A 23,661-nucleotide genomic window follows, 5' to 3' on the forward strand; every position below is an offset into this window, starting at 1 on the left:
ATGTTTTATATTCCCTGGATCAACTTTACCTATAAATGTTAGTACCCATTAATATTATGTACACCTAGGAAAGAATTCAGGCCTTTTTAAAAGCAATCTACTTAGTTGGCTAGAACCACCTCTGGAGGGAGCCTATTCCACATTTTCACAGCTCTTACTGTAAAGAAACCTTTTCATATTTGGAGACAAAATCTCTTTTCCTCTAGATGTAAAGAGTGCCCCCTTGTCCTTGTCAAGTTCACTATATGGACCCCTTATGTATTTATACGTGTTGATCATATCCCCCCTTATCTCCTCTTCTCAAGAGAGAATAAATTCAGTCCCTCCAATCTATCCTCGTAGCTGAGCTCCTCCATGCCTCTTATCAGTTTGGTTGCCCTTCTCTGCACTTTCTCCAGTTCCCAGATATTCTTTTTGAGAATTGGTGCCCAAAACTGAACTGCATATTCCAGATGAGGAATTACTATTCATTATTGTACAGGGGCAAATTGATTTCGCTCTCTGCAGTCCATGCCCCTCTTAATACAAGAAAGGACTTTGCTTGCTTTGGAAACTGCAGCTTGGCATTGCATGCTATTATTAGGCCTATGATCTACCAGAACACCCAGATCCTTCTCCACTATGGATTCCGCCAGTTGTACTCCCCCTATTATGTATGATGCTTGCATATTTTTAGCCCCATGTGCATAACTTTACATTTATCAACATTAAACCTCTTTTGACACATAGTTGCCTTTTTCTTCTTACCACCTCTTAAGCCAAGTAGTGAAGGAAAACTTCCACAATGGTACACACAGAAAGCAAAAAATAGCCAGTGCTGGGACAAGATCCTTCATCAGGCAAAAAGGTCAATGTACACTCTTCATGATCTCTGAACTTCTGCAGCAGCATAGGTTGCAGGTCCTGCCCATTTTTTGCTTCCCTCCTGCTTTATCACCCAATGTGGCAGCCTCTTCTGCTCACCCCTCAGCCAAGCCCTGGATGTGTGACCTTTCTATTATTGTGGAAGAAATAAAAAAATAAGGAAGATTAAAAGCTGCTAAGACCAGGATGGGTGGTGGCTGCTCTCCCAACCATCTGAGTGCATTTGATTGTGTCTTTTTTAATATTCTGTGACATTCTGGAGCTGTATTGTTAAGGCTGGCTTGTTTAACCTTCTCTGACTGCTTGCTGGTGCAATCACACATGTACAAAGATGAAGTGGCTAGGGTAGGGTGACCAGACGTCCCCGGTTTCTGGGGACAGTCCCCCGGAATTACACTGTCCCCAGTCCAAGTCTGTCCCCGGTTTTGTCCCCAGATTCAGGGCCAGATTCATGTAGACAGGACAGCCCATGCTGGCTGAGAAACAGCCTGGTGGCTCAGATGCAGACGCCCCCTGCTGGACGATCTCACTGCCGCTCCTGCTGCTGTTCAGTGGAAGAGAGGCAGAGCCGAAAATTGACTGTGTGGAGGGCTGAGACCGGAAGAAGAGCAGATGGGGATGGGGAGGGGGGGGGTCTGTTTGTACACAGGTGAGGGCAGTGGGGGAGAAGGGGTCAGAGCTGATGCAGCTGCATGGAGAGATGGAGAGTTTAGCCGTTTGTTGGGGGAAGGGCTAAGAGGTGGCTGCAAAGATAATCTGTGAGAGGAGAGAAGGGTGCAGAGGTGAGCTATGGATGTGGGGACAGAAGTAAACCTCTGAACCCTGCACTCAATGCATAACACTCTCCTGTATTATGTAGTCCTGAGCCCAGCACTCTGTGTATTATGTAGTCCTGTGTCTAGCACTCTGTGTATTATGCAGTCCTGTGCCCAGCGCTCTGTGTATTATGTAGTCCTGTGCCTAGTGCTCTGTGTATTATGCAGTCCTGTGCCCAGTGCTCTGTATATTATGCAGTCCTGTACCCAGCGCTCTGTGTATTATGCAGTCCTGTGCCTAGCACTCTGTGTATTATGTAGTCCTGTGCCTAGCACTCTGTGTAGTGTGTAGTCCTGTACCCAGCGATCTGTGTATTATGTAGTCTTGTGCCCAGCGCTCTGTGTATTATGCCGTCCTGTGCCAAGCGCTCTGTGTATTATGCAGTCCTGTGCCATTTGCCAATAAAAAATTAAAAAATATGTCCCCAGATTTAATTTTTAAAATCTGTTCACCTTAGGCTAGGGGGCAAAATATGTAAAAGGAGCAATGTTGGGGGTGGGAGCTAAGAGATAGCTGCACGGGAGAAGGGGTTGGTGGGGCTACAGAGGGTAAGTAGTGGCTACAGGAGATTTACAAGAAAAGTGGGGAGTGCGTGGGGAAAAGAAATTGAACGTATATGAAACTTTATGGAATTTCTGTTGCTATGTAAAGTAGAACTACACCCATAAATTTAACTGTTTCTCAAACCAGTTACATCCAAAGCATGCCTGTTACAGTTGCTTGTGCTCTCAACCAAACTGTTAAGCCATCAAATGGCTGATGTCATAACTGATCACATGTGCAGCACGATGGCAACTGCAGATCAAACAGAGACTTAAGCCTCGTACACAAGCATCGAAAATCGTCAGGGAATTTTCATCCGACGACCGATCTGCCGATTTTCGGCTTGTTAGTATGATGCTTCCGACAACCAACTCCGACTTTTCGGCAGAAAAAAAATCTGGTGTGCGGGCTATAAAATTTTTGTCTGCCGTCAAAACACGTCCGATTTTCGTGCAGTCAGTACAGATTTTGACAGGGAAAAATCTTATGAGCAAGTCTGGGCATGGTCAGAGAAGAAAGAACACAAAGAAAGCAAACCAACACATGACATCACTTCTGAAGTAGAATTTTGTCATGCGGGAAAATTCGTGTGCAGTCTAGAGCACATTCCAACCAACAGACACCACTCTGGACAAAAGTCAGACGATCGGTCGGCCGATAATCGTTGCATGTGTACTAGGCTTAAGATGGTAGCAGTTTCCAATTCTTGCTACTTCTTGTGTCACTCTTTGCACCTGGTCCCCTGAGTCTTTCAGAATCCTATTAACTTCCCTGAAGGTGAACCTCATTTGGGAAAACATATCTACTTAGGTGGGATGGGGGTTAAATAGGTAAAATTTCTATAATTTATTTCTCAATTTTACATTTCCTTCCTAGAGCTCTTCCCAAAACCAAATATTTCCATAGAACAAAATCCAGTAAGAGAAGGTGATGACATAATATGTAACACAAGTCTATGTCCTCTTAAAGAGGGGACTTTACTGAAGTTTGCTTTCTACAGAGATGGACAAGAGGTGTCGGAATTGAATTCATCCAGTAAAGTCCTAAATGTCAGACTGGACGATTCTGGGAATTATTCCTGTGAAGTGAGAACTGCAAACAACACTGTAAGGAAAAGAAGTGCAGAATTATATATTCAGATAAAAGGTGAACCTATTGTTGTTCTTGAATACTCACTTTATTTGTAATTTATTGTAATGTATTGTGATATTAATAACTATTAATCGTACATAAAAAAATAAACTATAGTATCAAAATGTTTAGCACATCAGCTTATATACCTAGAATTTGCAAAATAACTGAAATAAAAAGCAACATATATAAAGTCCCGTGAAAAACAATCTTTACAAAAAACGAATTCATTGCAATCAGCAGACGGTATTCATATTTTGCTAAATCGTATATAATTCTTGCAGCATTGTCACACAGTTCACCATCAACTTAAAGGGTCAATTAAACTAAGCCTTAGATCTCTGTTTTTGGTTAACTTATAAGTTGAGACCATCACAAGATTTCCATCTCATTTATACTACCAGTCCAAAAAATAAAGATTATATTGATATACCAATTCATGGCAAAGTGGCCAAGTACAGATACACTGTTTCCAACACAAACGGTTCAGTACATCTTGTACCTAGACGTAATGGGAATTAAACATAGACACAGTGGCTCAACAGAAACTTCAGAAAAATGAAATCAATAATAAATCCCCAATTTAATCCCAATTAATTTACAAAACCATGACTACCATCCAAACTAGGGATGCACCGATCTGACTTTTTTGTTCCCGATCCCGATCTTTTGCTTTGTGAAATCGCCGATCCCGAGTCCGATCCGGAAGTACTGTTTTGTGAGCTTATGACAAAATAATACTTCAGGATCGGTATCGGCAGATACCTTATAACAATTGTGCATTCAAAATCTAAAATGTCATGGGTTTAGTCTTTAAGAGGTTAAACTTCCCTCCTCCGGCAGACAGAACGAAAAGATACATTGTAATCGTTGTTTACTTAACTGGGAGAGTTGAAAGGCATTTGCAGGAGGCTCTTTTTTTTTCTTTGACAGCTGTTCTCTGCTCCCTCACAAGCTATAAAGAGCAAAACCGGATCGGCCCGTGGATCTGTTAATTTTACCGATCCCCCGATCCCCCTATCGGGGCCGATATCCGATCCGAATATCAGATCGGTGCATCCCTAACCCTCTGAAATCTAGAAGCTCAGCATCTAGAGCAGCCATTCTGAACCAGGGTCCTTTAAATCCTAGAGTTCCTCCAGAAGTTACTAGGGGATCCTCAAGCTGTGGCTGATTAACATTCCATCTGATGGTGTTTACATAGATCCAGGAACTAACACCACTTAGCAAATCCTTTAGGTTTTCTTTAGGGTGGAATTTTGACCACTACTGTAAGGGAGGCATTCTTTCCACTGACCACTAAATATAAGAGTAATTCCTCCCACTAACCCCAAATTAATTTATTTTGGCAAGAATTCCCTAACACACATGTGTCAAACTCAAAGCCCGCGGGCCGAATCAGGCCCTCAAGGTCATTTCATGTGGCCCTTGCACCTCTCCTAGAGCTGCAGTAGAGCTCCAGCCCTCCTTTGGACCTCCTCGTGACCCTGCACTTACTACTTCCCAGCTCTGCCCCCAGCTTCTTCCCAGCAGCAGCACAAGGTAAGGGGTGCACTGTGATGTAAGGGAGGGGACTCTTGACATCTGATGTAAGGGGGTTGGTATACTCTTGACATCTGATGTAAGGGGGTTGGGATACTCTGGACATCTAGTATTACAGATACAGCCGGCCCTTTGAGGGCAATCATAATGCTGATGCGGCCCTCAATGAAGTTGAGTTTGACACCCCTGCCCTAACACCTGAAAATTATTTCAAGGGTTCCTCTGGAGTAAGAAGGTTGAGAAAGGCTGACCTAGAAAGGTTGTGTTGGAAGGTAGAGTCATGTCATCTGAATTTGTCTGAAAGTGTATCCCTTGTATAAGGTGATAGACTCAGGGCACACATTTGGCTGTGACCAATCAACAATAAACTTGCTTACATGTTCAATTTAATAAACCAACCCCATAATAAGAGATGTTCTTGGGGAAAACTCATGTCCTTGTAGACATTAAGCAAAACATAAAACATTGAAATCCGTGGATGCAGAACCTTCCAATAAAAGTGTTTTTTTTTAAACAAATTTAATTATACAATTGAATATTGCTTCATCAATAGCTAACAGAGATTTTAAGATCAGAAATCACGGTAGCTGTCAGTAGCCTCTTGTACCAATCATTGATTTAAAGACCCTCATGCAGCTCCCCCTATGCAGCTATGTATCTTAATAATAGTTTATATAGGTACATTTCGTAGTGGCTTTTCTTTTACATTTTTATCTTTTATAATGTTTTATAGAACTGTTTTCAAAACCAAATCTTACCGCAATGCAAAATCCAGTGATAAAGGGTAACAATCTGACCCTGATATGTAACACAAGTCTCAGTCCACTTAGACAGAGGACAGAACTTCAGTTTGCTTTCTACAGAGATGGACGGGATGTTCAGAGATACAATTTGTCCAATCAATATGAAGCTCAGTATACCCTGGAGCTGGAGGTTTCTGGGAATTATGCCTGTGAAGTGAGCACTCCGACCAACAGTGTAAAGAAAAGAAGCGAGGAGGTATCCATCCAGATAAAGGGTGAGATTATAGGGATCCTGGGATCACAGATAAATGGATTTACATCACGGGACACAGAGCCATCAATCATTACATATGGGTTATATAGCCACCTATAGGTGACACTGGCAACCAGTCAGAAATTATGTCCCCCCTCTATAACCCCTCCTACACAGGAAGTACCTCAGTTTTGTAGCAAGCAATAAAGGCCCTATAGAAGAAGGGAGGGACCTCTGTGTCCCGTGATGTACTTCAAGAAATGGATTTTACAGGTAAGTATGTATTAAAAATCCATTTTTCTTTTCGTACATCATGGGACACGGAGCCATAAATCATAACATATAACCACAAAAAGGACTACACAGCTGCCTGCAGAACACTGTGACCAGGTGCAGATTCCTCCTGGGTCCCAACATCCATTCGATAGAAAAGAGTGAATGTATGCACCGACGACCAGATCGCGGCCTTGCAAATCTGAGCCATAGAGGCTTGATGGTAAAGTAATAAAGAGAATGTGACCAGCGCTACGGACTATATGTTTGGGAAAAAAGATACCAAAGATAGAGGTGTAAGCTGCCCCAATCAAACCTTAAGTGTAAGGTGCAAGTGTTAAAAAATGTGAAGATTGGTGATGGCGCTACCTATGAAATAAAAGCAACCATATATAGTGCCCCTAGTGACGTGAAAGGGGATATATTGGTAGAGTGACCCACAAATGGTGCGATATCTAAAATTTAACAAAAAGGAAATGAGAAACCTTAAGAAAATAGTGAGAGATATGAACAGGGAGGAACTCATCAGGGATAAAGACAAAAAAGAAAAGAAGAACAACTATGAACTTGCCTTTATTACCGGCTTCAACAGACAGCACAAAGAGGTCGAGAGAATAATTAAAAAACACTGGCCCATTCTCGCAGCAGATAAAACACTGAAGAAAATTTTACCAAGGAAACCTACCTTTATATACAGAAGAGCCCCAACTCTAAGAGACAGACTGGTGAAAAATGTGATTAACCCTCCAAAACGGATCACCCTCCCGACTAGCCTCAATGGCTTCTTCAGATGTAAGAAATGTCTACCGTGTAGAACGAACAAAAAACAGCCGAGAAAGATCACCAAATTTACTTCCAATACCACAGGAGAGGTGTTTAGGATAAAAGATACTATTACTTGTACCAGCTCCTATGTGACATATGTCATTGAGTGCCCATGTCACTTACAGTACATCGGAAGAACTACCCGACAGTTGTACGTTAGGATACGTGAACATGTCAAAAACATTAGAAAGGGGTTTGAGAAACACACTCTTTCCAGACACTTTAAAGAGGTACATGCTCAGGACCCTTCGGGCCTCATTTTCTATGGGATAGACAAGATCAAAGAAGACTGGAGAGGCAGTAATAAACGCAGAATGGTTTCACGCAATGAAACCAAGTGGATTTACTTGATGAGATCTCTCCGGCCCGAAGGATTAAATACTGACATAGACCTGAAATGTTTTATTACAGATACATAAACATCCTAACTTTTTTACCTTTTATCCTCCTCCTACCCAATTTTATAACCAGATGTTTTATATACAGAAATGGGTTTTGGTTTTTTATCAGGTTTTTATTGATTTTAATCAATTTTTTCCAATCGTAGGACATACTGTTTTTATGCGTTTTTCATAATTTGTCCGATACACGTATGTCTCGACCACCCTTCTCATCCAGCATCCTCGTGATTCCTTTTCACCATCTTAAGTATATGCATTTCAGTGCTTCATCCTCATTTTTGAACACATCTTTGACTTCCTCCAATTATTACATCTATGTCCTCCTCTATATATTCATATGTTTTTAACAACTTATATTCCCCTTTTCACTTGGCACTTTATCGCTTTTAAACTATACAAAATACATTCTCCTGGTTTTTTAGTTTTTTCAGATTTTTTAGTCCTAAAAAATTTTTTTTAGGTTTTTACTTATAATGCTCCGCACTGCACGTCTTTATTTATTTATTTATTTATTTTATTTTATTTATTTTTTAATGTATTCACTATACTTCCCTCCCACATTAGCACCTACCTTTGGATATACATCCAGACTTTTTTGATATATTTTTTTATATTTTATTTCCCCTTTTCATGCCATTTGGCCCTCTCATCCAGCATCACTGCTCACTGAGACATTGGTGTATACCATTTACTTCTTATTTTTACCTGGTAGCAGGTTTTTCGTGTGTTTTTTGTTTTTTTGCCTTCTCATCCAGCATCATGAACATTGCCTTAATCTTAATCCTTGCCCAGTTAATATTAAGTGATATGGTTCTTATCCGTATTGAACTATCCTCACTTATGATGCTATACCAATATGGCATCTATTTTTGATTATGCTCCCTGTTCGTTTATACAGACCGCATTAGAACCTGTCCTGGATGGTTCGAGGAATTTTTTTATATACTTTTCATTTTTCTCTTTTCCTTTATACATTTTTTATTTTTATGGTATAGGTCTTTTATGGTATATATATATATATAATCCTTCTTAGAAATATATACTTCAGATATGGCCTTCCCGTTTTTACTATTTATTTGTATGGCCTTTCGTTTTTAACCTTTTTTATATTTTTCTACAATCAGGGCTTTTTAGCATGTTTTTTGAATGATCACAATAAAGTAATGTTTTAGAATGCTAAAGGCTCATAGCACACTCGGACTAATCAAATAGATCAGATATGATGAAGTATGGCCGTTCCCCTGCACATCCAGAATGAAGCTAGTGGCTGAGCAGTATGGCTTCCGGAGAGGGAGTAGCAAGATGGCGGTGTTGTTCCGTCCCCTCCGTTGCCTGGATACGGGCGGCTATAAATATTCCGGGAGTACGCTATGTTGACGCCGCTCCAGTTGACGTCATTGTGACGAAACGCGTAGGACGGAGTCTCCGACGTCAAACGTCACTTCCGGTTGTCGGCCGTGGAACGTGGAAGCTTCCCGGCGAGCACGATTCTTCTGATCCTGATCTACTGAACGAGTGAGTTTACTACGCCGCTTTTGTATGACTGTATGATTCAACAATTCACTATGGGGCATTCTTCTTTTCATGTGAGCATTCAGGGCACCCGCCGCTGACCTTTTGACTGCTCGCCTATTACGAAGAGGAATCTCCCCATACAACAGCATACAGGTTGTACGAACTTTCTAACGCCTAGTGGCCACTCGTGGAATTTCACCCATCCACTTTTTTTCACCAATTTTTTTCACTTATGTTTACACACATGTATGTGGCACATTTATAGTTCATTTGGAAATTACTCACATACTTGTGGTTGTGGGTATTTTGTCACGTTACCAGTTTACTTTATTTCTTGCATTTATTGGTTGATTTGAATAAATCTTTGTTCCCACTTTTCTATTTACAATTTATTTTAGATATCGCACCATTTGTGGGTCACTCTACCAATATATCCCCTTTCACGTCACTAGGGGCACTATATATGGTTGCTTTTATTTCATAGGTAGCGCCATCACCAATCTTCACATTGATGGTAAAGTGCCCTTAGAGGCACCTACTCCTCTGTAAGAATGTGCCTTTACAGGAAAAGTTGGAACCTTCCCTTCTAAATCATATGTCTGGGTAATAACCTGGCGAATCCAATGAGAAATCGTAGACTTAGATGCTGTCAACCCTTTCCTGGGCCCTTCTGGCAGCACAAACAAGAGATCGGTCTTACGAATCTGAGCTGATCTTTCCAAGTAAATCCTAAGTGCACACATTACATCAAAAGAATGCAATAACTTTTCCTCCTCTGAGTGAGGATCTGCAAAAAAGGAAGGTAGTATAATGTCCTGATTCAAATGAAAGGGGGACACCACCTTGGGCAAAAAACCTGGGTGTGGACGTAGAATCATCCTATTTTGATGAAAAATCAAGAATGGCTCTTTACAAGAAAGAGCTTCTAGTTCTGATACCCTTCTAGCCAAAGTTATTGCATTCAAAAAGACCAGTTTCCTGGTCAGAGGAACCAGGGGAACCTGCCCCATGGACTCAAATGCCGTTTTTGTAAAACTGCCAGCACCAAATTTAAATACCAAGGACATTATGGTGGCTTCATAGGTGGAAGCAAACATAACATTCCCCGGACAAAGGTCTGAACCAATGAATGGGAAGTTTTCTTCTTGGAAGAAAACCGATAAGGCTGAAATTTGCCCCTTAATAGTGCTTAAGGCTAATTTCATATCTACCCCTGCTTGAAGAAAAACTAGAATTCTCCCGATTATATATTTGTGGGGATGCCATTTACTGGCTTCACACCAGATAATGTGGGATTTCCAGACCCTGTAATAAATGTTTCTACAGACTGGTTTCCTAGCATTTATCAGGGTATAAACTGCAGGGCCAGATACACCCCGCCCCTTCAAGATTAGGGCTTCAATAGCCAAGCTGCCTAATTTAGAGACTGTAAGGCAGGGTGGAATATCGGACCTTGAAATAGTAGGTCCTGATGCAGTGGAAGGGCCCAAGGCCTTGTCACTTTCAGCCTTTGGATTTGTGCATACCAAACCCTCCTCGGCCATGTCGGAGCTACCAGGATTATTGGCTTCCCCTATAGCTGGACCTTGCCCAACAGACGCGGTATCAGCTGCACCGGAGGAAAGGCATAAATCAGGGAATACTCCTTCCAAGGAGTCACTAAAGCATCCACTCCAACTGCGAGTGAATCCCTGGTCTTGAACACAAATCTCTTCAACTTGTTGTTGAACCTAGATGCCAACAGATCTATGTCTGGGTCCCCCCAGTGTAGGCAGATTGATTAAAAAATCTCAGGATGTAAGGACAATTCCTCCGGAAACATCTGTTGACGGCTCAGAAAATGTGCCTGCCAGTTGTCTATTCCTGAAATAAAAACTGCTGTCAGGCAGGGCACAAACTTCTCTGCCCAGGACAGGATGACATCTACCTCTTTCTGGGCTGACTGGCTCTTTGTGCCACCTTGATGGTTGATATAAGCCATAACCATAGCATTATCATATTCAACCTGACAGGGTGACCGTGAAGTCTGGGCATCCAGCATTTCAAAGCTTGACTGACTGCTTGGATTTCCAGAATGTTGATGGGGAGACCTTTCTCTACACAAGACCATTTCCCCTGTACAATGGCTTCCTCCAGAACCGCTCCCTAGCTGAAGAGACTGGCATCTGTAGTCACCACCTTCCAGGTTACTGGAAGAAAGGATTCCCCATTCTCCAGATTTCTGGTCACCAACCACCAATTCAGACTCTGACATTCTCTTATTACCAGAGAAATGGACCACTCCGGAGACTGAACCCTTCCAGTCCATGTAAACAGAATGTTGTTCTGCAAGGGTCTGGAATGGAATTGAGCATAGGGAATTGCCTTGAATGCGGACACCATTTTTCCCAATAACTTCATGCAAATATGTACAGAAGGATATCTCAGCCTTACTACGGACTGAACCAGATCCTTCAGGTCTGTGACCTTTCTTGTTGGCAAGAATACCTTTGCCTGTTCTGTGTCCACAAGGAAATCCAGATATTCCAGACACTGGACCAGCTGTAATGCTGACTTTGCCAAGTTCAGAATCCAATCCAGACATTCTATGAACTGTACTGTCTGGAGGACATTTCGTCTTAGAGCTGAAGCAGATCGATCTATAAGTAATAGATCATACAGATATCCTTTACAGATATCCCTAGGGACCTTAGAACAGCCAATACTGGAGCTAGGACCTTTGTGAACACCCTTGGAATGGTGGCTATACCGAATGGCAGGGCCACAAACTGAAAATGACGGTTTTCTACTGCAAAGTGTAGAAACCCTTGATGAGTCTGGACTATAGGCACGTGAAGATATGCATACTTGATGTCTATGGATGCTAGAAATTCCTCTCCCTACAGGGAGGATATGACGGAATGAACTGACTCTATACGGAAAGTACGAACGTTCAAATACTGGTTTAGAGCTTTGAGATACAGAAAAGGTCTCACATCCCCGTTTGGTTTGGGAATTATGAACAGGTTTGAGTAAAAACCCCTGAACCTTTCATTCTCCAGAACCTCCGTTATCACTCTTTGGTCTCTCAGCTGGTCCAATGCCAGAAAGAGAGATCTTCTTTTTAGGGCATCTTGACCGGTATACTTGACCTTACAAACCGAGGATGAGGGAACACCCGAAATTCCAGTTTGTACCCCTGCGAGATAGTAGAAATAACCCAGTTATCTTGGATCATTTCAACCCAAAAACCTTCAAGAACCAAAGCAGCCTTCCCCCACCCAAGTGAGTGGGGGTGCCCCTTCACAGAGTAGGCTTGGAGGAAGACTTGGCTGATCTCTGGGCCCAGGGCTTTTCCTGTCCCTGCCCTGAAGGCTTGGTTCTGGACCCGGATGGCTGAGACCGTCGCCACCATCTGGAATTGCAAGCACTGGTAGTATGAGTGCTGGGGATCTTAAAAGAGGGGCGCTTGCTCTTCCTTTTTACAGGTAGCAATGTACTCTCCCCCCCCCAGATCTTTTGGATATACTTATCCAGATCGTCACCAAAAAGGTGTTTTTCCTGAAAAGGAGACCAGCCAGCAACTTTTTACATGGTAATTCTGCAGACAAACAGACAAACCAAAAGATTCTGCGCATGTGCACTGTCATCAGAGCAAACCGTGACATTTGCCATATGGAGTCCGTAAAAGCATTAACTGGGAAACAAAGTGAGAGGCAGATCTGACAGATCTTCCACAGACTCTCATTGAGAAGGAACTGTCTTGGACACTCGCTTCATATGGTCTTTAAAAAAGGTTGATAAACTCATATGGCCAGTAATGCTGGTTGTATCGCAGATCCTGAAACAGCAAAGGAGGCTTTCAATAAAGATTCCAACTTTTTATCTGCTGGATCTTTAAAAACCTAAGCATTATCCACAGGGAAGGTTAAACTCTTGTTAATTGAAGAAATGGCAGCATCCACAGTGGGTATATTCCATTTTTTAGTAAACTTTTCCTCCATAGAATACAACAGAGAAAACCTTTTAGGAGGTACAAAAGTCCTATCAGGATGATCTCAATCATTATACATTTCTGGCTCCAAGAGCGGATGTATGGGAAACATCCGAGGACTATGAGGACGGAGAAATGAACCTACAGAAGAAAAAGAGGCTTCAGCTGTCTCTAAGGGAGGAAATTTGTATCCAGACTGGACCATTTCATTAAGAGACTGAACTAAAAATCTCTGGGTTTGAGAGGCTGATAAAGATTCCTCTGACCCTGACTCCCTAGAAGTGGAAACCTCAGCTTGACCTTCCATAGGGTCATCATCAGCTACTTCTTCCACATCCTCTGCCCAATCCTGAACTGATTCAAGGGGTGGCTCCGGTGAGGGGGATCTATCACGTTTCCTCCCTCCTTGGGATTCTGCAATCATGCCAGCAATCTTACCCTCAAGGCTGGCTAATGCCGATGCCAAATCGTCCTTAGTGACATAGGTTGCAGCACAAGCACCTGGAGTGGCTACTATGCCTGACAACCATAATGGTTCAGATTGGCTAGTCGCCTCTGGCTCTTCAGGGGGAGTAGACACAGAGGAAGTATGGCTAGGACCTTCAAGGCCTGACCATTGCATCACAGTGCTCCTTCCAACTGTGCCCCCAGCCCTCTTTCGGGCAGACATTGCTTTATAGCAAGACAAACTTGAGGTATTAACTTCAGTGTAATCAAGGCTTTTGCCAAGCTTATACAGCTTATCACACACAGCACTGATTATCCCAAGATACAGGACCTGTTTGTGCCAGTAACATGCACCCACAGTGACTCACGCAACCCAGCTGTTCCTGCTCTGTGTCCCCTTTAGCCTCTGACAGAAGCTAGCGCATTGGAAACAGTTCCTTATAAATCATACCTATTTATGCTGTATTGCGCATGCAGCGCGTGCTACGTGGTGTCCACATGCACGCCAATCACGTTCAAACACGCCCACCATGCAGCATACGCCTGTTTTAAAAGGCGAAAATTTGCATGTGCATAAATGGGCCTTTGCCACTGACACGCTATTAAGGGAGGAGACTAACGCGCAGGCGCTTTCGCGCCAAGGCAAAAACAGGAATATGGTGTAAGAGCAGCTTAGGCCAAATTTGGTTTGTCAAAGCTCATACCTTTTAGGTGATCAGCCCAGGGTGAAAACAGTGTGTCAAACAAATAAGCGAAGAAATAATGTTTAAACAATGTTTGCATCAATCCCACAACTGCACAAGCTCATATTATCACAATTGGCATAATTGGCACATTTAATCCCTGAGGAAAAGCCAGATCTTTTAACAAGATGTATTTGCATAGCTTAACATCCATAGTCTTATGCAGAGACCCACATGGCACTGGGTCTTTGTTATGTGTAAATATTTTAAATTGAACCAGTCCTGACCACCACAGAATCCAATGAAGAAAAGTTCCTTTATTCACATAAGTGGTACAAGGTACAGCAGGGTAGGACAGTAGACGCATTTCACACGACTACTATGTGCTTGTTCACTAGGTTGCAATCTGAGTTTCAGCACCCACCTTGAATCGTGGACTATGACTAGCCTAAGCAGTGTTATCTCTCTTCAATGCCCAGTTATTGCCTAATGTCAATGTTATTTCTGCCTTCCCTTTACTAAAATGTATCTTTCTTCCCCACATGTGTAGAGTATGAGCACAACAGCACAGCAGCTAAAGTCAGTATTTTGGTTATCATCATTCTCCTTATCATCATCATCATCCTCCTAATTGTCCACAAAAAGAAATGCAAACCATTGATAACTTCTACTTGCAAAAGACAAACAGCAGACCCTCAAGAAACAGGTAACTGAAGACTTCCTCCAGCTTTAACATATATAAATGTACCCAAAAACTAAATTCTGTATATTAACTTGGGGTGAAGCCAACTAACACTATTTATTATAAATATAATGTATTTTTATTTGATTTCTAAGGAATTCCTCTCCCAATACATACAATATACACAACTGTTCGTTTCCTAATAACCACAAAACCGAGAATGGGGAAAGACATACAATAGAGGCAATTTCAATGTGCCCACAATACCATAATGATAAAAATGGAAAAAAGGAATAAAGATACATCAATGCCTACTTATATCCAAAGTAATGACTCATAGCATATTATAACAGGAAAATACTGTACATAATTCTAGACTGGCGTCATGGATCAAACTACATGATCCAAGACTGCTGTCATGGATCAAAGCGTTTTGCAAAAAAAAAAAACGTCATCAAGATCCACACTGTTCAATGACAATTGATGTAACTATATACTAGCAAAAAAATCTTCAAGCCAAAAGTAATCCGCAGCCCGGTTAAGATAATCAAGGAACCGTGAGATTTCAAGGAAACAATGAGCATTACGATGATGAAGCCCTCTGTTCAACATTTAGAGCTTAGACTTGTTAAAAAGGAGACTTGCCATTAATGATAAGTTAGCAAAAAATTTGGGGGAGCATACCCATGTATTCCTAAAGCTGCTGCAGCTATGAACCAAAAAACATGTGTATTAAAAAAGAATAGCGCGCAAATGCAAAAGAAATTACTACCAAATCTGAAGACAATCCATAAATAAAAATGGGGATTTGGTCCCACCATATGGCCATATAGTGCTCAAGCCCACTACTACGTCAAAGTACCCCATTATCAGTGGGTCCTACACTATCCATGAAAAACGATAAATGCTACGTTAATTGTGGAAAATATTCTCCACCAAAAATTAAGTTTAACAAATCCTGAAATTATACTTGCAAAAGGAAAATTAATTATTCTCATCTCATAGAGTAAACTAGTAAAGGGGTCCATTAATTCACTCACTAATTCACTCTGGGAGTCTACACATCCCAGAAAACATGCTCCTCATCCTTAGATATAGACCAGTTGAGTTGTGTGAATTTGGAGTAATCAGGTGAAGTGGCCCTTAAGAGAACCTTTAACATTAAGGGTCATGATGCTGTGAAAATGGTGTTATTTTCCAGTGCCCTCTGCAACCACATAAAGGTGGGATCCCATTTTTGATGGTGGGGGAAGGTGGGACAAGAAGAGCAACAAATTCTGCCAGCACTACTAATCTTGGGGTAGAACAAGAACTGTCAGAATAAGTATTATTATCTTTCAGACCTCCCCAGGAGCAGTGCGGGGCTTCCATCATTGCAGCTTTTGGTGCCCAGAATAACCCGCCTACTGCAGAATTACCCCTTTTACACAAAAAAATATTTTTTAATTGACCACTGCAGCTTAGAATATGTGATAAGTAAATTGTGGAAGATTTTCTTCACCAGTAGGTTCAAAGCCTTTGATGCCCAAACTAAAACTAACCCCCTAGTGTTAGGATAACCCCCTCCCCCCTTTTTTTTTATATAATCTTTATTTAGGAATAGCAAAATAACATGGTAATGATAACAGTTTTCATCAAAACAGTTTTATGATAGCGTAAAGGGGAGCTTGGGGGAAAAAATAAATATGGTTTCAGTATACTCATATCATTGTCCAGCATATCAGTACCTTATGGGTTCAACAACCAAAAATTATAACCAATTGCATTGCGAATCTGTCCCTCCTGCCATCCACTGAGGAGGGGGGCGTCAAGGCCTCCGTCATACCTCCTCTGACAAAGTCAAGTCTGGTGACAAGGGGGACCAGATTCGCCTTCATGTGCAGTTCTCCATCAGGCATAACTTCGACAGGGACCTTTCCTACAGTAGGTTATCAAAACATTTCGATCTGGTGATACATGAACAATCAAAGGGGGGGAGAAGAGAGGAAGGAAGAAAAGGAAAAAAAAGGAGGGGGGGGGTGTGGAAAGGGAGTATGAAGAGTATGGCACGTACCTTTGCTTTTGTTATGAAGGTATTACCAATCTCTCACACCTATGACCACCACTGCAGCACAAGGATGAAAGATGAGATAGCCCTTCAGAGACTAGGATACAGTCCCTTGTTCATGACTCTCCCTAAGTGTTGGTTCTGCCAGCTCCAGTATTGCTATGCCCAAAGTGGATGAGGTAGATGTAGGGTCAGAGTTATGCTCTGTCCAGGAAGCCCAGATGTGAGCACGTCGTTCTCTTGTGCCCCTGCATATCGCTACCTATTCCTCAGCCTCCCTTATCTCCTGTAACTTCCGCACCCCCTCCTCCCGACTAGGGACCCAAGTAGTCTTCCAGTGAACTGGAAGTAATTGTTGGCCTCCGTTCAGTAGGTGGGGTAGGGCACTTCTCTTATATTGGCCAACCGGCATTGGGGGAATGTGAAGGAGAAAGTGGAGTGGGGAAAACTGGATATCCAAGCCTAGGATTTCTTTTATCTGGTTTCTAATGTCTTTCCAAAAGGGCCTGACCACTGGGCATTCCCACCATAGGTGTATCATGGTACCCCTCTGAATGCGCCCTCTCCAGCAACGGTCCAAAACGGAGGAGTAGATCCGAGACAAGGCCGCAGGCACCCGATACCAGCGAGTCAATATCTTATAATTTGTTTCTTGTGTTTTAGACTCTATGGACTTAGAATGTGTGAGCCGGTATAGGTGAGACAGCTGTGCCTCAGAGAACTCCATCCCAAGATCCCTTTTCCACTTGCGAATATAAATAGGTTTAGTGTTAGGCGTGGCAGAGCTCAGCAACTGGTATAATTCAGAGATCATGTGTGGGATAGGTTCGTCGGCAATGAAAAGGTTCTCAAAGGATTTGAGTGTGGTGATATCCCTGATAGTTCGGCCCTGTGTGGCGAAGAAATGTCAGAGCTGCGTGTGTCGCCAGAAGTCCATGGGAAAGCTACCATGACACGCTCCCTGAGGGTCTCTAGAGTCGGGAGGCTACCATTCTCCAGCAGTTTGCCACAGCAAACGCTGCCATCCTCTGCCCATTTCCCAAAAAAGCCTACCTGTTCTCCAGCAGAAACCTCCAAGGGCCACATCGGGGGAGCCAAGGAATAAAAACCATTGATCCTATCCCACACTCAGAAGACCTGAGACATTAGGGGTGAGGTAGTACTTGACAGCCCTCTATGTTCCTTCAGTAACCATAGGTTTCGACCCACCATCCACTTTTCTAAGGAGACCCACATCTTGGATTTGTGGAAGTGCCAATTTAAAATCCTCTGTAGGACAATGGCCCTATAGTATCTCTTGTGCGTTTCAGCACCCGCATCGCTATCCGGGGTTTCTTGTCATTCCAGAGGAACCTGGTAATTAAACTAGCTTGGGTTGAGAAAAAAGAGGTCGGGTAGGGGAACTGGTAACATCTGCAGGTAAAAAAGCACCCTTGGGAGAACATTCATCTTAAGAATGCTCACCCATCCCAGCCAGGTAAATGCAATTTTTGACCAGCTGTCCAACAAGGTGGGATAATTACTATTATACAGCGTTTCAAAGCTGTCGGTCAGTTGGATACCCAGGTACTTAATAGAAGATTTGGCCTAAACAAAGGGGAACGCCGCTTGTAGGCTAGTGGCTATTGATGAAGCTGATCATGACGTGGGCTCAGAAGAACCTGTCCAACATTTCTACGGTGTACGTTCTGGGTGTTGAGGTCTTCCAGGTAGATTTTTTCTCTCGCTGTTGTCATGGTCTTACCTTCTTGCTGTTCTCCTTCGTTTGACATGTGCTGGCGGCCATCTTGGTTTCTGGGTTTCCTGTAGCCTCCCACCCTGCGGCTCCTCCTTCCCACTGGGAGGAGCTGGATGCCTAGCTCATATATATAGGAGGTCTGTGGCTTCAGTTCCCTGCTTGGTCCTCCTGTGTTCACATGCTACTAAGACTGCTGCTACTTCTGGTTCCTGTTCCTGGCTTCGTCTGACTACCCTGTTGGTTCCTGATCCTGGCTTCGTCTGACTACCCTGTTGGTTCCTGATCCTGGCTTCGTCTGACTACCCTGCTGGTTCCTGACCCCTGGCTTCGCAAAGACTCTGCATCGGTTTCGCCATCCGTTTGGACTTTTGCTTTATAGCTTGTTTTTCAATAAAGCTGTCTTATTTTCACTTATCTGTTGTTGTACGTCTGGTTCATGGTTCCGTGACATTAGGACCAAGCCATGAATTCTGACGGTACAGGGCCATCCTCGCTACCCACGCTGGTGGCCAGACTTGATCAGCAGGATCACCTGTTGGGTCGGTTCGCCGTGGCGTTGCAAACCCTGCTTGAACGCACGGTACCACAGGCCACGAATTCTGACGGTACAGGGCCATCCTCACTACCCACGCTGGTTGCCAGACTTGATCAGCAGGATCTCCTGTTGGGTCAGTTCGCCGTGGCGTTGCAAGCCCTGCTTGAACGCACGGTTCATTTCGCTCCCGTTGCCGATGGGTCGGTTGTCGCTCCTGGGTCCGCTCCTACTGCCGCTCCGGTTGTTGTGCCAGAGTCTACCCCGACACCTGTTGTTGCGCCCGCGGTGATTCGGGGTATGTCCGGTTCTGCCCCCCTTCCACAGCGCTTTGGGGGAGAGCCAACTCAGTGCAGAGGTTTCCTTAACCAGGTGGGCATTTATTTCGAGTTGCTGCCACATGCCTTTCCTACTGAGAGATCAAAGGTGGGCTTCTTAATCTCGCTGCTCTCGGACAAGGCCTTGGCCTGGGCCAGCCCTTTATGGGAGAACAACAATCCGGTGGTTGCCGAGTTTTCCGGTTTTGTTGCTTCTCTTCGGAAGGTATTCGATGTGCCGGCTCGTGCTGCCTCTGCTGCGAAGCTCCTTATGTCCATCAGACAGGGTTCACGATCCGTAGCTGAATACGCCATTGAGTTTCGTACCCTGGCAGCAGAGGTGGGCTGGAATAATGAGGCTCTGGTCGCTGCTTTCTCTCATGGTCTCTCGGATGCCTTGAAGGATGAGGTTGCAGCTAAGGACCTACCAGTGGAGCTCGAGTCTCTTATTTCTTTCCTGATTTTGATTGACACCAGACTCAGGGAGAGACCTTCCTTTAAGGAGAGTCTGCGGAGGCCTCCTAACAGATTTTGCGCCTACCTTTGTTGTCCCACCCGTGCCTCCCTCTCCTCCCACGCCTCCTGGGGATGACTTGTCTGGGGGTGAACCCATGCAGCTGGGGTTTGCTCGCCTGTCCGAGGGGGAGAGGGTACTCCGGAGACGCGAGGGCCGATGCATGTACTGTGGTCTCGGTGGGCATTTTCGGTTGGCATGTCCGAACCGTCCAGGGAAACGCTCGCACCTGAGATCCTGTCGGGGGCAGATCTTGGGTGGAGTCTCCTCGTCCCCGGTTTCCCGTGTTGACAAACCACTGATCACTGTTGTCCTTTCCTGGGTCGGGGGCTCGGTGACGACCCAGGCGTTGGTGGACTCTGGTGCTGGTGGTTTGTTCATTGATAGTGTGTTCGCTGCCGCCAATTCCATTCCTCTGCAGGCTCGAGGTTCTCCTCTGGCTCTTGAGGCGATAGACGGCAGACCCCTCCTGCCGCCACACGTGACTCATGAGACCCTTCCAGTGGGGTTAGCCATTGGTGCCGTCCACAGAGAGTCGGTCTGCTTCCAGGTTATTTCGTCTCCACACTACTCGGTGGTATTGGGGTACCCCTGGCTCCAGAAGCATAATCCGATTTTCGATTGGAGATCGGCCGAGATCCTTTCGTGGTCACCGCAGTGTGGGACTAGTTGCATCCATGGGCCTGTCAAGTTGCTGTGTACTTCCTCGGACTCTCTGTTGCCCCCTGAATACGAGGAGTACCGGGATGTATTCGATAAGGTGCGCGCGGTTGTCCTACCTCCGCACCGCCCATACGATTGTGCCATCGAGTTACAATCTGGTGCCGTTCCTCCTCGTGGCAAAGTCTATCCACTGTCGGTAGCGGAGAATGAGGCCATGGAGGAGTACGTGAGGGAGGCGCTTTCACGTGGACACATTCGCAAATCCTCGTCCCCGGCAGGGGCTGGATTTTTCTTTGTGAAAAAGAAGGGCGGTGAGTTGAGGCCTTGCATCGATTACAGGGGTCTCAATCGCATCACGATCAAGAACGCTTACCCGATACCCTTGATTTCCGAGCTGTTCGATCGCCTTAAAGGGGCCACGGTCTTTACCAAACTCGACCTGAGGGCGGCATATAACCTCGTAAGGATCAAGGCGGGCGATGAGTGGAAGACCGCGTTTAACACCAGGACCGGTCATTATGAATCCTTGGTTATGCCCTTTGGGCTGTGCAATGCGCCCGCAGTCTTTCAGGAATTCATCAACGATGTTTTCCGTGACCTGTTGCAGCAGTGTGTGGTGGTCTACCTGGATGACATCTTGGTATATTCTGAGTCCATGGAGACCCACATTCTGGATGTCAAACGAGTGTTGCAACGGTTACGAGAGAACAAGCTGTTCGGTAAGCTTGAGAAATGCGAATTTCACCGATCCCAGGTAACCTTCTTAGGTTACATCATTTCCGCTGAGGGGTTCTCCATGGATCCTGAGAAGGTTTCGGCTGTCTTACAGTGGCCCCAGCCCAGTGGTCTTCGCTCCCTGCAGCGCTTTTTGGGCTTCGCCAATTATTATCGGAAGTTCATCAGGGACTTTTCCATGCTAGCCAAGCCTCTCACGGATCTGACCAGGAAGGGCAGTAATTCCCAGGTCTGGCCGCCCGAGGCCATCCGAGCTTTTGAGGCTCTAAATTCCGCTTTTGTGTCGGCTCCGATTCTGTCGCATCCCAACCCTGGGTTGCCCTTTGTCCTCGAGGTGGACGCGTCTGAGACGGGAGTAGGCGCCCTTCTGTCTCAGCGTAGAACACCAGAGGGTCCTCTGCTTCCTTGTGGGTTTTACTCCCAGAAACTGTCTTCCGCGGAGTGCAACTACCAGATTGGTGACAGGGAGTTATTGGCCATCGTGCAGGCTCTTAAAGAATGGAGGCACTTGCTCGAGGGTTCGGTGGTTCCGGTCCTCATCCTGACGGACCACAAGAATCTGACCTACCTCTCTGAGGCCAAGAGATTGACACCACGTCAGGCCAGATGGGCTCTGTTCTTGTCACGTTTTAATTACGTGGTCTCCTACCTACCCGGTTCCAAGAACATCAGGGCTGATGCCTTATCACGGCAGTACTCCGACCTGTCCAGGGAGGAGTCGATTCCGACTTCGGTCATACCTCCGAATCAGATCCTGGCTGCCATTCGCACCAGCCTGACCTCTCCCCTGGGTGAGCAGATTTTGGCGGCTCAATCTGGTGCTCCCTCTGGGAGACCCAACGGCAGATGTTTTGTGCCTGAGGAGTTGCGCACTCGGTTGTTGCGAACCTACCATAACTCCAAGACCGCGGGGCATCCTGGAAAGAATCAGCTGTCCTGGGCTGTTTCACGTCTGTTCTGGTGGCCTTCCCTACGTTCCGACATCGCCGCATATGTAGCGGCATGCTCCGTTTGTGCCCAGAGTAAGTCCCCTCGGCACCTTCCGTTGGGCCTTCTGCAACCCTTAGCCACCGGGGAGCGCCCATGGTCACACCTGGGGATGGATTTCATTGTGGACCTCCCTGCATCCCGAGGCCATACGGTCATTCTCATGATTGTGGATCGGTTTTCCAAAATGTGTCACTGTGTTCCTCTCAAGAAGTTACCCTCTGCACAGGAGTTGGCCACGATTTTTGCCAGGGAGGTCTTCCGGTTGCACGGTTTGCCCAAGGAGATTGTGTCGGATCGGGGGAGTCAGTTTGTGTCCAGGTTCTGGCGCGCCTTTTGCTCCCAGTTGGGGATTCATCTCTCCTTCTCCTCGGCCTACCACCCTCAGTCCAATGGGGCCGCAGAACGATCCAATCAGGCCTTGGAGCAATTCCTTCGTTGCTATGTCTCCGATCACCAAGACAATTGGGTTGACCTCCTGCCTTGGGCTGAGTTTGCCAGGAACACGGCGGTGAACTCTTCCTCTGGGACGTCTCCCTTCATGGCCAACTATGGGTTCCAACCTGCCGTGTTACCGGAGGTATTCTCTCCCCAGGATATTCCGGCTGTGGAGGATCACCTTTCCGTCCTACGTGCTTCTTGGGTACAGATCCAGAAGTCCCTTGAGGTCTCTGCGCAGCGCCAGAGACTCCAGGCTGATCGCAGACGAGCGCCTGCTCCTTCCTACCAGGCCGGAGACCGTGTATGGTTGTCCACCCGCAACCTCAACCTTCGAGTGCCCACTCCCAAGCTGGCGCCTCGCTTTGTTGGTCCCTTCCGAGTGCTTCGCAGGGTAAACCCGGTAGCCTATGCCCTTGCGCTTCCTCCTGGCATGCGGATCTCCAACGTGTTTCATGTCTCCCTGTTGAAGCCTCTGGTGTGTAATCGTTTCACTTCCTCGGTTCCTCGGCCTCGTCCGGTCCGAGTGGGCAATCGTGAGGAGTATGAGGTGAGCAATATCCTGGACTCACGCCTGGTCCGCGGTCGGGTGCAGTTTTTGGTTCATTGGCGTGGTTATGGTCCAGAGGAGCGTTCCTGGGTTCCCTCCGCAGATGTCCATGCTCCTGCCTTGCTCCGAGCCTTCCACGCACGCTTCCCTCAGAAACCGTTCTTTACTCCGCGGAGGAGGGGCCCTTGAGGGGGAGGTACTGTCATGGTCTTACCTTCTTGCTGTTCTCCTTCGTTTGACATGTGCTGGCGGCCATCTTGGTTTCTGGGTTTCTTGTAGCCTCCCACCCTGCGGCTCCTCCTTCCCACTGGGAGGAGCTGGATGCCTAGCTCATATATATAGGAGGTCTGTGGCTTCAGTTCCCTGCTTGGTCCTCCTGTGTTCACATGCTACTAAGACTGCTGCTACTTCTGGTTCCTGTTCCTGGCTTCGTCTGACTACCCTGTTGG

At 45.3% G+C, this 23,661-nt stretch overlaps 1 protein-coding gene across 1 annotated transcript in view; it reads left to right on the forward strand.

The window, feature by feature from the left end:
- Positions 1–23,661, forward strand: part of LOC309569109 (uncharacterized protein) — a gene marked incomplete at its 3' end in the record, with an annotated part of 108,554 nt that overhangs the window by 21,544 nt on the left and 63,349 nt on the right. Inside the window, exons 6-8 of the mRNA XM_082274873.1 lie at positions 3,100–3,369; positions 5,630–5,914; positions 14,560–14,715. Of these exons, the coding sequence (XP_082130999.1) occupies positions 3,100–3,369; positions 5,630–5,914; positions 14,560–14,715 (711 nt within the window). The remainder of the gene's footprint in view (positions 1–3,099; positions 3,370–5,629; positions 5,915–14,559; positions 14,716–23,661) is intronic.

The sequence above is a fragment of the Pelophylax lessonae genome (genome assembly GCF_965119305.1).
Source record: "Pelophylax lessonae genome assembly, chromosome: 13".
Taxonomy (NCBI): Eukaryota; Metazoa; Chordata; class Amphibia; order Anura; family Ranidae; genus Pelophylax; species Pelophylax lessonae.